Source organism: Macadamia integrifolia, unplaced genomic scaffold, assembly GCF_013358625.1.
Source record: "Macadamia integrifolia cultivar HAES 741 unplaced genomic scaffold, SCU_Mint_v3 scaffold947, whole genome shotgun sequence".
In the NCBI taxonomy this organism is placed as follows: Eukaryota; Viridiplantae; Streptophyta; class Magnoliopsida; order Proteales; family Proteaceae; genus Macadamia; species Macadamia integrifolia.
Window position 1 is genome coordinate 177,481 of NW_024870592.1, and position 14,660 is coordinate 192,140.

General features: G+C 37.8%; 2 protein-coding genes across 10 annotated transcripts in view; one reads left to right on the plus strand and one right to left on the minus strand.

Annotated features, from left to right (window-relative positions):
* Positions 1-1,651: 1,651 nt before the first annotated feature.
* Positions 1,652-12,198, plus strand: LOC122070569 (cold-responsive protein kinase 1-like). The gene is made up of 3 exons (XM_042634754.1): positions 1,652-1,818; positions 1,875-2,185; positions 11,663-12,198. The coding sequence occupies exons 1-3, from the start codon at positions 1,652-1,654 to the stop codon at positions 12,196-12,198; spliced, it is 1,014 nt and encodes a 337-aa protein (XP_042490688.1).
* The window catches only part of LOC122070568 (zinc finger CCCH domain-containing protein 1), a 32,166-nt gene continuing 23,975 nt past the window's right edge, over positions 6,470-14,660 (minus strand). For 5 of the 9 annotated variants that reach the window (XM_042634750.1, XM_042634746.1, XM_042634747.1 and 2 more), the window contains one exon: positions 8,692-9,373. The gene's annotated coding sequence lies outside the window, so the exon portion shown is untranslated. Of the gene's footprint in view, positions 6,932-8,691; positions 9,374-14,660 lie in introns of those variants that run through there. The other 4 variants (XR_006137851.1, XR_006137852.1, XM_042634752.1 and 1 more) reach the window with 4 other exon arrangements.

The following is a 14,660-nucleotide window of genomic DNA, read 5'->3' on the forward strand; positions in this document are numbered from 1 at the left end:
AAAAACCGGTTAAAGCCCGTTTAACATTAAACATGTCCGTAGCCCGGTTAAGGCCCGACTAAAGCCCGATTAAGGTGGCCCGATTATAACCCGAGACCGACCGACCAAATATAAAGTGTACCATGCCCTCAATAACTAAGCCCGATTAGTTAAATGGGCAGACACGGTGTAGCCTTTGAAAGTCTTCAAGCCCGATTAAGCCCGACCGAAACCGAACCAGCCCGACCAGTTGACACCCCTAGCTCATACCAAGTTCATTGCTTACCAACTCTGCTACCCCTAGGATTGGACCCTCAGAACTAGTCAGGTCGAAAGCGTTAGCAAAAAAGAGAGTGAGGGAAGAGACCACCATAACGACTTTGACTGAAAAGAAAATCACAAAACCGAGTGGAGTCTTGTCTGGCGATCACACAAAAAATTTAGGCAAATTTGTTTTGTGTTGGAAGACCTTGTTGACTCTGACTCAGGATTTCGTTTGGTCTTGACTGATTTTGATTCAAGATTGAATCGGAATCCGTATGAATCGATCCCAAAACTAGTGTTTTAACATTCTAATGGTGTAATTTCAATACAAGGATCAGACGAGTCAGATCAACTAAAATCGGATTCAACTGATTCAAAACCGATTCTTGAAACTCAAATAACACTTAGGAATTTCCTGGAAGTCTTTCAATGGGATTAGCTGAACAGAACAGAGGATAAAAGAAAACAACAAAAAAATCAAACGCATCAAACACAATAACAATAAAAAGGAAAATCCCAGCCACATTTTTTGTTGACTTGACCACCACATTTTTAATTTTCAAATAAAAAGAAGCTTTGATATCATTTATAAAAAGGCAAAGGATAGATCAAACTGTTCCATGAATGGCGTCCTTCTCTACATTATTTGTATTGGAAATAATTGCTGTTGTTCTATGGGTGGCTGCTTCTTTCACCATTGTAAGCCCCCTTGCAACAATAGCAGTAGCTTATTGCAAAATCTCAATCAGTTGGACCTAGGAGCTAACTTTCATACAGGTTCAATGCCTACACAGATGCTGAGTTTGAAAAAGCTACAAGGGTTGAGATTAGGAGGTAACAAGCTTTCTGGTTCAATACCTACACAGATTGGGAATTTGACTAATCTAAATCATTTAGACCTAAGTTATAATGAGTTTACTGGTTCAATCCCTATAGAAATTGGAGATTTGGAATGGCTGAAGCTACTTCATCTTGCACACAACAATCTAAGAGGTTTAATAACTGTACAAATGGAGAAACTTGATTTGTCTTCCATAGATTTGGATTTGTCCTACAATGATTTGGAGGGTCCTGTACCAAATGATATAGCTTTAAAACTCAACCAGAATCATGGAATAATAACAAAGGTTTATGTAGTAATTACTGGGGTGGGTCTCCCATGTAAAACTAAAAAGAAAACCCTGGATCTCCCATGTAAAAAAGCAAAGAGAAAGGGCTTAAACCCAAGATTCCAATTATTATCTCTTTCTGGCATCATCATACTTGTTGCATTTGGTATTGTTACTGCCCAGTTCCTCTTCAGAAAAAAGTCTATCAATTTCACCATTGATACAACAAGAACTCAAAAAAATATGGAAATATATTTTCCATATGGAACTACGACGGGACGATTGCATTTAGTGATATCATGGAAGCTACAGAAGAATTTGATATCAGATATTGCACTAGGACTGGAGGTTATGGGAGAGTTTACATCGCAATGCTACTTACAGGAAAAGTAGTAGTTGTGAAAAAGCTTCATCGCCTAGAAGCTGAAGAGAGAGCCTATGAGAACAGCTTCAACAATGAGATCACGTATTAACAAAAATACAGAACACTGTGAAACTCTATGGATTTTGCTGTCATCCAAGGTGTAATTTTTCAGTTTACGAATACATAGAAAGAGGAAGCTTAGCTTATTATGTTCTTGGAAACAAAGAAGAAGCTGTGGAATTGGATTGGAGGAAACATATAAAAGTCATCAAAGGGGTCGCTCATGCTTTACCTTACTTGCATCATGATTGCTCACCACCATTAATTCATCTGGACATATTGAGCAACAATGTCTTGTTGGATGCAAATCTTGAACCTCATGTAGCCGACTTTGGAACTTCAAGATTTCTAAATCCTGGTTCATCCAACCGCACTATACTTGCAGGCACATATGGGTATATTGCTCCAGGTAAGTAACAATATCTTCTTCCTTTTTCCATGTTTATAAGCCTAAGGGCCCGTTTGGTATCGTTTCTGTTCTAGAAACGCCGTTTCGTGTCAAAAACGAAAATTTCAGTTTCTGTGTCGAAACGCAGTTTTTAAACGAAAAAAATGGTGTTTCAAAATTTCAGATTTTTATCGGGATTTTTTTTTTTTCACTTTTTATTCCAAAAAAACAGAAACGGACCATAAGTGCACCAAACAGAAGATTCTGTTTTTTCGTTCCAATAGAACGAAAAAACTCAAAAAACGTTTTTTTAGAACGATACCAAACGGGCCCTAAGAACATTGTCAATGTTTGAACCATTCAATCATTTTTACACCCGCCCACACCCCCCTAAAAAAAAAAATAAAGAATTTACCATGTAGATAGGTGCCACAACGGTCAATGCCCAAAACTTTAAACTTTATTACATATAATCCATATTTTTTTTTCCTGATTTTCATTAATTTTCTAGTATTTTCCATAAACAAAATTGTGGTTAAACTCAAATTCAAGCTTAGACTCATCTAAAATAATTCAATTTCTCAATTCAAGTATCCACTTATCTACAAGTATGCCCATTTGAAATATAATTTCATGATTTTCATTTTTTAGTACAAGCCTAAAGGCCAATATCTTATGATGTGCTCGAGCAACTACATACTAGCTCGTCTACCTAGGTGAACTCTCATTTTAGCCTCATTCACATTCCAATAACATAGTGGGCTTGGTAGTATGGTCCACAATGCATCAACAGAAAAAAGATGAGATCTCTTTATAAAGGGGGTACTTTCCTAAATCTATAAAATAAGAAAAAAAACAAATTAAAAAACAAATTAATGGGTTTACAAGACAAAGTAGGCATTCAATTTCAGAAACGACGTTTTGTATTAAAACAGAATTTTCAATTTTTGTGTCAAAATGCTGTTTTTTTTTAAAAAAAAATGGTGTTTGGTGAACCTATTTCAAGAACAATTACCCTAGTTGTTCACTTTTTTTGTATTTAGAGTGAAACCGAAATGATGGAACAAGGTTTCGTCATTCCATCATTGCGTTTCTAGCATTTTTTTTTTCCTCTTCATTCCAAAAAAAACAAAAAACAAAAAACAAAAAACAAAAAACAAAAAACACCACGTTGACACCAAACGCTTCATTCCGTTTCTTTGTTCCCACAGAACTGTAAAAAACGATGCCTACCAAAAGCAGCCTAAGTATAAAACAATGTAAACCTACTTGTTTTGTAATTTATTTTTCTTATCTAATAGATCTAAGAAATTTCCCCTAGAAATTAACACTATCTATTTTAAGATATATTGTAATAATGGAAACCCTTGTAATAGGCTTGCTGGAGCACATCATCTTTTTTTGTTTCTCTACTAAAAAACTGCTATTGTTGCCAAATATTACATATTTGTTGAACTAGCAATATTAATATTTTCATTAAATTATTTGAAAATCTGAGTTTGCTTTTTTTTCCCCTTCACCCCCCCCCCTTTTTCAGAGCTTGCTTATACAATGGTTGTGACAGAAAAATGTGATGTTTATGGCTTTGGGTATTGACACTAGAGACAATTATGGGAAGGCATCCGGCTGAACTCATCTCTTCATTATCCTCGCCAAATGCAAAAGATATAATGCTAAAGGATGTGTTAGATCCACGCTTCTCACCACCAACACAATTGGTAGCACAAGATCTAAATTTCTCAATGATGCTTGGAATTGCATGCTTGCACACCAATCCAAAATCTCGTCCAACTATGCAATATGTCTCAAGAACTAGGAAGTCCTACGAACCCTAATTGCAACCCTTCTATACAAGTTAATTGTGGTAATAAGGCACCTCAAAATAAAATCAATTCCATAAAGTTACATGGAAGTGGTTTGTATTTTGCTAAGGTGTTCTCATGTTGTATTTAAATTATTGTTAGTTTCTCTCTTAAATTGAATTATTGCTAAGGTGTTCTCATGTTGTATTTAAAATATTGTTAGTTTCTCTCTTAAATTGAATCATGTTGTATTTAAAGTATTGTTGCATTGCCATGTTGAATCCTTAAGCACATTTTCTCTTGGGTTAAAAAATAAAAAATAAAAATAATCCGTGGAACTTGATTTTTAGAATGAATTATGGCTTATTCTAACTAGAGTATATAAAGCCTTGTTATACAAATAATTATTTTTATCTCTTCTCGAAAAAATTATGGAAAATTCGTGACGAAGAATTTATATTCCACACCAAACGATGATTAATTTATGCTTCTTCTTCTTTCGTTTTTTTTGGGGGGGGGGGTAATTAGGACTTAACTCATGTGTTTGTCATAGTAAGATGTATCTATAATGAGACATTATGATAAACCTTATTACAATAAACATGATTTATTTCCCTAAAATTGCGCACTTTAACTAGATATGATTAATGTACTACAAAGGAAGCAATTGGTTGCAGTATAGGAAACTCACAAGTGCTTTATCTCCCAATATGAGTAAAGAGTTGTGGTAACACAAAGCCTAAAGATGTTGAAGGATGGGGTTTTCTCATGTGCACAATTCACTAGGCAGTTAGGCCCTCAACAAGGTGTATGATGCCATATAGCTCTTAAATGGTTAAAAAAGATTCTTTAATTCAGAACAAGTTTTCTGGAGGCCATGGTGAACGGGCATTAATTCACTATGTCAATAGGGGGAGATATATGGGAGACAGGGTGGTCACGTCAGGATCCTCTCTTCCTTCGCTTGGTGAAGGAAAATTTTGTCCCTTGAGTTTATTTTCTTTTTAACTAAATTCCTTCACTGGTGACCATCATTGTTGGGTTTCCTCTCTACTTTATGGAATGGGACGCACATTGATCATTTTCAAGTCACTTACAAACACCAACTTTGTCTTTTATGCTGTCTCATGTCACCTCTTCTCTTCTTATCTATATAAAGGTTATAGAGAGGCAAGGTGGGACATAAAGTGTGAACTCTTCCCATAATTGTGAGAGAAGTTGAGTAACTTTGTCTTCCCATTTCGTGTGGGTACAATCTATTCCTCATATTTGAATGGATGGAGAGAATAAAGGTAAAACTCAGGTTTCTTGGGTGTTCTTTATACATGGATTACGACATGACAGAGCTCTCTATCTAGAGAAGAGAGAAAGTGTTGTGATTTCTTTATGTGTTTTGTCATGTAGGTAATGAGACGAGAGTTATTTGCATCCAAAACCTTTGCTATAAAATTACATATAAAGTGTATCATTACTAATAAGGTGAGAAATTTAAGTAGCTTATAAAATTACAAGGGGTAATAATTACAAAGTTTCTTTTTAAATTTAAAAATTTCACTTCCCTTCCTTTTAAATTGCTTTGCAAGGAAACGTTGCATTGTGGATTCTAAATCCTGAAATGTATTTGAAAACACTTTGTGGGCTGGTGAAGTTTTGCAAAAGAATAAAAATTAAAAAGCAACATCCTAGTGCTTTCTTTTGATTTTAATTTTTTGGCCAAAAGAACGCTACATGATTGTGATAGTGCACGTATTAGCACCCTCGGCCAAAGGGAGGGTACATGTGATTAATCTTCAACGCAGAATGACACGATCTTTTTGCATCCGCTGTTTCTTGGCGCAGGTAGACACTATCAGTTAGTGCTATTTCTTCTTTAATTTTTTTAAGGGAGAAAGCAACCTAAAAGGCCGCATGACCCCTGCACTTACACATAGTGGGGGAAAAATGATTGCCCTACCCCTCATGAAAGGTGAAAATTCTAGCATTTTTTTTTTCGAAGAAAGAAAGAAGCTTAAAATTAAAAAAGAGTAACTAGGTTACAATGTTCAGGATTAGAATTAAAATTCTGCCCTGTTGATCTACTATTGCTTCCATTGGCCCCCACGTTAGTGTAGGAGCCACATTACCTTTTAGGAAACCCTCTTCCTCTTTTAAACATATAATTCTACGGGCGAGGGTTTCCCATGCCACCAACATTGGAGAATCTCCCACACTGCACCAAATACCATCTACATGGGGCCATATAGTTAGGAGATGAGAGAGAAAATAATAAAAAAAATTTCAGTGGGCATACAATACATTGGCTCAATGAGAAACTTATCCCTACTTTTATGTTGAAATTGAAACTGAAATTTCATTTAGAACCATGGATACATGATTGTTGAAACAATATATTCACATTTAGAACTTCTCCATTGCACTCGGGATCACACCCATAACCTGCAATCGAATCAAGAAACATATAAAGGGCTTCATCGAATCAGTATAGAGAAACTGAGATTCTACATGATTCAACTGGATGACATAAATATATTTACCATAACAAGAGAGATCAAACCAGTAGAAGCTACAAAGGCCTAACTAGTGCCTTCCTAGAAACCCTAGAGAAGCCTTACACACCCATGAAACCCATTGTCCTAACCAAATAGAGCTGCCCAAATCATCTAAGAACCACCTGAATCCATTGAGGATCAAAACCTGGTTATAACCCAGCCGACCTCGATGTTTGACATGCCGAATGTGAGACCCAACCTTAACACTCTACAGAGTTGCATCTTGTATGAACACAGTTGAAGCCATCACCATACATTCATATCTCAACTACTTCTTAATTCATTCACTACATTCAGTACTGCATCAGAGTATTAGACCACATAGTCTTAACTGCAATACTTCTACTTTCTGAAATTTCCCTTCAATATGGGACATGCTTCTTTCTCTTTTGCTGCTTTGAAGCCTTTCCTCCACCCTGCACACAACAACATTCTATTAGTGTTTAACACTAAAAATGTACCCATATGAATCACCTCATTCTCTTTTAGAACTTTCATCAACAATTCTCATAAACTGAAAACCAACTCCAATCAACTTTAGAATTTCAATACAATTAGTCAAAATCCAAATTCAATTTAACATATACAAGGAGATATCAGGTTCAATGCCATAGCAATGATAACCGTGGGTTTCAGGGAAGAAAAATCATTTGAAAAAGATAAAGGAAAATTTTGAAAATTTTGTAATCATGATTATGTAACCTATTTAAAACTCTTATCATATTTGGTAAATATATTTTTTAATATAGAATTTATTTTACTTTTCAAATCAAAAGAATTTGATTGCGTAGCAAAGTAAAATTTAATAATCAAATTTGATATGTTTCAGAGATAGTTATACTGTCATGTGAGGTAGCGATACAGAATTTTCACTTTATTATTGATTTGATTTCATTTTCCTTTCCTTTATTTTCCACGCAGCCAAATGGAAACCCAAATATATATATATATATATATATATATATAGATATAGAACTTGATGCTTGAGAATCAACAAAAGACTCATAGCCATAGGATTTGGTTTATTGTTACCTTCTCATATTAGTCTCAAATTTTGATTTATTGGAGAAAGAGTTCCTACGAATTGCTTTGTCTATTATAGTATTATGTTCAGTGGTTCTCTTATTTATGGTCATTGTCCATGGTAATACTAAAAGGAATAACCCCAAGGGTAACCGAGTTGGCAAGTGACCCTCGTCTCAAAAAGCATGTGATTCTGAATTCAACTCCTCTTACCTCTTTATGGGCACTCACACGAGATATCTAATGCGCACTGCTTTCAATAAAAGTATGACTCAATCCACGCGATTATGGGGTCAATATGGACCCACAAGACTAATCAAGCCAGAGGCTGGCAATTGAGAGTTGATATCTATTGCTTTTACTGATTATATTGACATTAATGGTCTTCTTTGCAGCCTTTCTTGTTCTGAATTTTTTGAACAAAATGGGGTCGCAAAACACCGTCATCTTACTGATCTCACTATGATGTTTTATTTTCTTTTCCTTCCCTTCCTGCCCCACGCCTCTCAACTCATTATCCCTAACTTCTTATAAACAAGAGATTCTACACATTCCACTGCAAGAGGAAGACGTTTCCCCCATATAGATACCCGTCATTAGCAATATATATATATATATATATATATATATATATATTGAAGCATTTCTAGATTCGTAAAAATAGTGTTAAAACCTTCACTTTTGGATGCGGAATGACACTTATTGGTGACATGTTAAATTTCAGATTTCATTTTGTATAATCACATGGCAAACTTGGATTAGCTGAAATATGGTAGAGGACCCTGGGGTCCACCTATTCCACAATTTCAACCCATTAGAATACCCACGTGACAGTTATTACAGATCTACTATCTGATGAGGGAATACAAGCCCTGCTCCAAAACATTAAATTAAACAATAAAATACCTTTACTCACTCTAATAATCTCAATATATATCTGCTTTTCAAATGCCATACGAAAAACTTCTATTGATTTCTTTAAGCTTAAGCCCCAACCTATTCCTCCCTGGAATCATTATAAGAACTACGGGAGAAAGAACATTGTCTGTCTAGTGTTCCTACACCAAGTCACAACCCACGTTTTTGCAGCTAGGGTAGGAAGGGAAGGATTTGTATTGGAAATACAATAGAGGATCATTTGCTATTAGAACAATTAAACCAAACAGTATCAAATTTTCCTTGGCATCCTCTATTGTATTTGTATTGGAAATACAGATACTTATTCAAAGGCATGTACGTATCTTTTACAACTAGTATTAGCCCTCATCGATAGTGGAAGTGTCTAAATCATCACCACCAGGAAAATTTGGTATTATCACATAATTATTTTTTGGCAAACTGCCTTCTTCACTAGCTAAGTTCGCTAGATTATCTGACCTCGACATTTCTAACAATAATGCAAGTGGTCAACTCCATGAGCCTCTATTCTCCAGCTGGACAAACCTCTCTTCTTATGAGCTTGATTACAATGGGGAAATCCCTCATGCTATAGGTAAGTTGAACATCCTCATCATTCTCCCTCTTTGGTAATAGTATCAATGGCTCAATACCTCAAAAACGATGAAACTTGAAAATCTCAATTGGTCGTGCCTAGGACTCAACAGGCTCTGGTTCATTACCTGCAAGAATTGGGAATGTGAAAAATCTGAATTTGTTAGCTCCATGCTACAACACGTTCACCGGTTGAACATACTCCCAGAAATGGGGAATATGGGAAAGTCCAATTATGTTGGAACTGATTTACAACATGCTCACTGGTTCAATACTTGGAGGACTGGGGAACATCAAAAAACTGAACCAGCAGGACCCAAGTAACAAGGCAACTGGTCCGATACCTGCAGGAATAGCAAATATGACAAATCTGAAACCAATTGAAACTAAGCAATAACATGCTTACTGGCTCAATCACTGATTTGAAGATCACACAAGCACATTCAAGAAAAACTACAACAAGAGCACATTCCCATTCATACGGACACAAAGGAAACTCGAGGCCTAGAAAAACTCACTGACCTTAGAGTTGCTCAAACATCCTTGGTGCAACTTTGTCTGAAAGAGGTATGGACCTAGAAGTCCTGCTTGCCATGAGTTTGAGCTGCGAGACGTAGCTCATCCTAGCATACATTGTATATTTATTTATATTTGATGAAGCAAGACAATATAGTTTGTGCATTGGAAAAACAAAGATCATTTCTGGACAATTGATTAGACCTACTCCTAGTCTTTTTGTGTATAGTCTAAGATCGTGCAATAGCCTCAAATATTCTCCCCCTACATCACAACCACTGGACTGACATGGTCAATTTTATTTCACTTTTGCTACCTTAAAAAACCAGACTTATATTGGCACAAAATTAAATGACCCTTAATGTAGACTAGGATTGGAGTCTAACCAAGTCTCAAATGCAGAAACTTTTAATCAAAGAACAACCATAACCAGACCAGTAATATAACATAAAATCACAATAGAGGAGAGATCAGGTAAGAACACAAGAAGACTATAGCTTCCAGCAGATCTGGTTTTCAGTTTCAGCCTCAGAAATTCATTGTGATAGATTGAGGTTGAAGTTACAGGTCTTGAACATCTTGAACAGCAAAGAAGAAGAAGATAATAACGTAGAAAAATACCTCTCGGGCTTCTTACCGCAAAGAGTCAATTGGATCAAACACCAATTCCATCAGTCTTGATCAAATACAAGACAACTCTTCACGGAGAAGACAATAGTAGCAGCCATTAATTTTTTTTTTTATCAAAATCATCCTTTTAGGAGCCTCCCCCTCTATTTATAATGTTGATGGGGAAGGAAATTACAAAATAGAAGGTTCCTCAAAAAGGAAACCAAATATTCTCCTAATACAATACTTACTAAAAACCGAAATTAGAAACTCGTTGAAAAAGGAAACTAACTAATAATGACTTGACTCAACTAATATTTTGGCTCCTAAAGAAACAAATATAACTCAAATCAAACACAACTAAAAAGGAAACTGATGAAAAAAGAAACAAATCAGTGAATCCCGTATACAACCTTAGAATCCTTAGTTTAGGTCCATAAAAGTGGCCTATTATACTCAAAACACATGGGATCAAAAGCCCAACATGTATGGAACCCAACCCTAGGCTTATTCTTAATAAAAAAAACCTGTTTTGGTGATTAATCTGCATCACAAACCCTCTGCAGATAAAATCAACTCATTTCCAAGAATCAAAGGGAACCACAGAATAACCTGATTATCTTGTACATGTATTTTCAACTGTTCAAACATATCTAGAACTTAATGTACATTAATTCTTCCCTTTTTATTAGGGAAAAACAGAGAAATGATAATTCTCACACATATCTTGCAAAGACAGGTGATCAGCTAGGACTTGATGTTATAAAATGGTTTTTTAAAATAGAAAGATGGTAAATGATAATTATGACGTGGGATAAATCCAAAATTCATGTCTCCCTTTTATCTTCCTCCCCCCAATTCCTTCATCTTTCCATCACAGACATAGCCCATAACTCAACATTTTTCCTCACCCCAATCTATACCTCTAACAGGAGGGCTGACAGGAAATCTTTGTGGAATGATCTCAGGCTCATTGCCAATCGGATTGGATCCCATCCCTGGGGGATCTGTGGTGACTTCAATGTGGTTAGGTTCAATCATGAGAAACAAGGTGGGGGGGGGGGGCTTGATATTGCAAATACAGAAGCCCTTGATGCATGCATTTCTAACATAGCTGTGGATGACCTTAGATGGTCGGGAATAAAATTCTCATGGAATAACAAAAGGTCTGGTCACTCTCGGATCGCTTGTAAGCTTAACAGATTCCTTGTGAATGAGCCATGGCTCACTGCCTTCCCTTCTTCCCATGCCTCTTTTGAAACCCCAAATGTATCCGACCATAGTCCCATCTCCATCCTTATCCAACCTTACACCTTTGGGCCCAAGCCCTTCAAGTTTTTTGATATATGGACCTCCCATCCAGACTATCCCAATATTGTCAAAGAAGCTTGGCTAAAACTTATCCAAGCCTTCTCCACCCCCCCCCTCTCCTGGCCAGAAAGCTAAGAAATGTCAAGAAGCTCTTAAAGCTTAGAACACTAACTCCTTTGGGAATATTTCTTCTCAAGTTATTGCTTGTAGGGATAGGCTTTCCTCCATTCAGATTCTGCTTCAGACTGACCATCTCAATCCCTCTCTAGCTGAGGAAGAAAAGATTGAAGCGGATACCCTTTCTTCTTTGCTGGCCCAAGAAGAAGAGAGTTTTTTTAGGCAGAAATCCAAAATCAATTGGTTGGAGCTTGGTGATTCCAATACAGCTTACTTCCATAGATCTGTCAAAGCTAGAAGCAACCTCAACTCCATCACCAAGTTGATTTCTAATGAGGGAAACCTGGTCCACAGAGTGGATGAGATTAAGAAGGTGGCAGTGGATCATTTCGAGAACTTATTCAGACCCTCCATTAGTCACGGCCCTCCCATTCCGAATGGTCTCTTGAACAAGTCCATCCCTGCCTCCATGGCTTCTGTGTTGATGGCCATCCCTTCAGATGAGGAGATTAGTGCAACTATTCACTCTCATAAGGCTAGTAAAGCCCCAGGCCCTGATGGGTTTAGTATCGGATTTTTCTCCTCCTCATGGGGGATCTCATTAAAGATGATTTGATCAAGGCAATCAAAAGCTTCTTCTTCAACCCAAGCCAAATTAAAGGGAACAGTCATACATTCCTTTGCCTCATCCCAAAGAAAGAGGGAGCTCAGGCTATGAATGATTTCCGGCCTATCTCCTTATGCAACCTCCTTTACAAGTTCATTGCTAAAATCCTGGCTATTAGGATTAAGCAAGTGGTGGGCTCTCTTGTTAGTAGCAATCAATCGGCGTTCATCCCGGGTAGAAGCATCAGTGACAAAATCCTCCTATACCATGAGATAATCAGAGGATTCAATAGGAAATCCCACTCCCCGGATGCCCTCATAAAGATGGATATCCATAAGGCTTTTGACTATTTGAGATGGGATTACATTATCATGGTCTTCAACTCCATCGGATTTCCCCCAGTTTTCACTAACTGGATTTATAACTGTATTGCTGCTCCCCGCTTCTCAGTGTTGGTCAATGGGAGTCCGGCAGGGTACTTTGCCTCCTCTATGGGGATTAGGCAGGGATGTGCCTATCCCTCTACATCTTTTGCCTGGTCATGGAGGTTCTCTCTAGAAGTCTACAAGTAGCCACTGATCAGAATCTCATCTAGGCCATCCCCAAATGTAAAGCGATCAAGCATACTCACCTAGCTTTTGCTGATGACTTGATCTTTTGTAGAGCTGACTCATCCTCTATGCAGAACATTATGGCTTGCTTGAATCACTTTGCTTCTTTGTTTGGCCTTTGTATCAACCCGAACAAGTCTCTTATTTTTCTAGCAGGGATCTCTAACCCCATCAAAGCAGCCATCCTTGATCAAACAAGCTTCTGCTTGGGTCAGCTGCCGGTAAAATAGTTGGGGCTCCCTCTCATCCCAGCCAGGCTCTCCGCTCACCATTGCACCCCTATGCTTGACCTTATTAGGAAGCACCTTCAGCTATGGAAAGGAAGACTCCCATCGTTTGCGGGTCGATTAGAGATCATCAGATCAGTCCTCCAACCTTCTTACATCTATTGGTCGGGTATCTTTGGTTTGCCAGAATCCGCCACCTTCAAGCTTGAGCCCATTTTTGCTTCCTTCTTGTGGAAAGGAAGTGAGTGTCCTAGATTCCTTCACCCTATTAGCTGGGTTGCTATCTACCTTCCAAAAAGGGAGGGAGGTTTGGGCCTAAGAAGGATCAAAGAGGTCAACTCTGCTGGAATCATCAAGTTGGCCTAGAAGATTATTTCCAAAAAGGACAGTATTTAAGTCAAGTGGGTGTACTCGGGCCTTTCAGGAATGACTCCTTTTGGCCGTTGATGCCTCTTGGGCTTGGCGAAAGATCATGGCCATCCGCTCCCTGCTCTCCTCAGTCATCTCTTCTCAAGTCGGAAATGGGCTATCTACTTATCTTTAGCTTGATTCTTGGCATCCCAAAGGGGTCTTCTACCATGTTGTTAGTGCTCAAAACATTTATTCTTCGGGTCTCCCCAAGCTCACCTTGGTTGCAAATATTATATCTTCTGGTTCTTGGGCTCCCCCAGCTCTCCCCTCGAGCCAGCTTGCTGATATTTGGAATTCCTTGCTGATCATCTCCGACTCATAGAGGCAAAGGCATGATGCTACCATTTGGCTGCCCACTTCATCCAAGGTTTTCTCCTCCGAGGCTGCTTGGGATTTTGTCAGAGTTCATGTTCCAACCACCCCTTGGCACAGGCTTATTTGGTTTCCTCATCACATTCCCCGGCATAGTTTCATGGCATGAAGAGTATTCACCAACTCATTACCTATGCATTGCTTCCTCATTCACAGAGTCATCTCTGTTGATCCGATGTGTACCCTATGTGGGAATGAGCTAGAATCTATTGACCACCTTTTCTTCCATTGCTCGGTCTCAAGGTCCATATGGAAAATGATTACAGCTAAATGTTGGCCGGTCAGTAGAAGAATTCTCCCTTTTGGTAGAGAATGGATGTGGATGGAGAAAAACTTCCGTGGCAAAACTATTTGTGACTTGGTGGGTAAGCTCGCCTTCTATGCAACAATCAACCAGATCTGGATGGAAATAAACCATAGGAAATGGACCTCCAACTCTCGCTCTCTAGATAAAATTTGCAGTTCATCTCCTTTGATGTCAAAGCTAAAATCTCTCGGATGTCTTCCTCTTGTATGCCATCTATTAGAAATTGTCATATTGTCCATTCCTAGGAGCTTCCTAGCTCCATTATCAGGAATGCCCCCTTATGATCTTGATCTTCTCTCTTCTCCACCCCCCCCCTTTTAAAGGGTTGTATGTTCTTTTCTTTCTCCTTGGCAATGAATTATTTATTCACCAAAAAAAAAAAATGATAATTATAACGTTAATGTGGATGAAAAGAAATCCTTGGCAATTTGCATGGATATAAATATGAGAATATTGAGAGTTGGGAGGAGACAAGATTACAAACTTGTTTGATTGGACAAAAACAACCTAACCCAATTGCTTCCCTTATGTGGTGGGAACAGT

Coding starts and splice junctions, on each gene's coding strand:
- LOC122070569 (XM_042634754.1), top strand. CDS start 1,652: ATGGAAGCTACAGAAGAATTTGATATCAGATATTGCACTAGGACTGGA. Junction 1,819..1,874: donor AGCTTCAACAATGAGATCAC/GTATTAACAAAA, acceptor CTGTCATCCAAG/GTGTAATTTTTCAGTTTACG. Junction 2,186..11,662: donor ATATGGGTATATTGCTCCAG/GTAAGTAACAAT, acceptor TTTCTTCTCAAG/TTATTGCTTGTAGGGATAGG.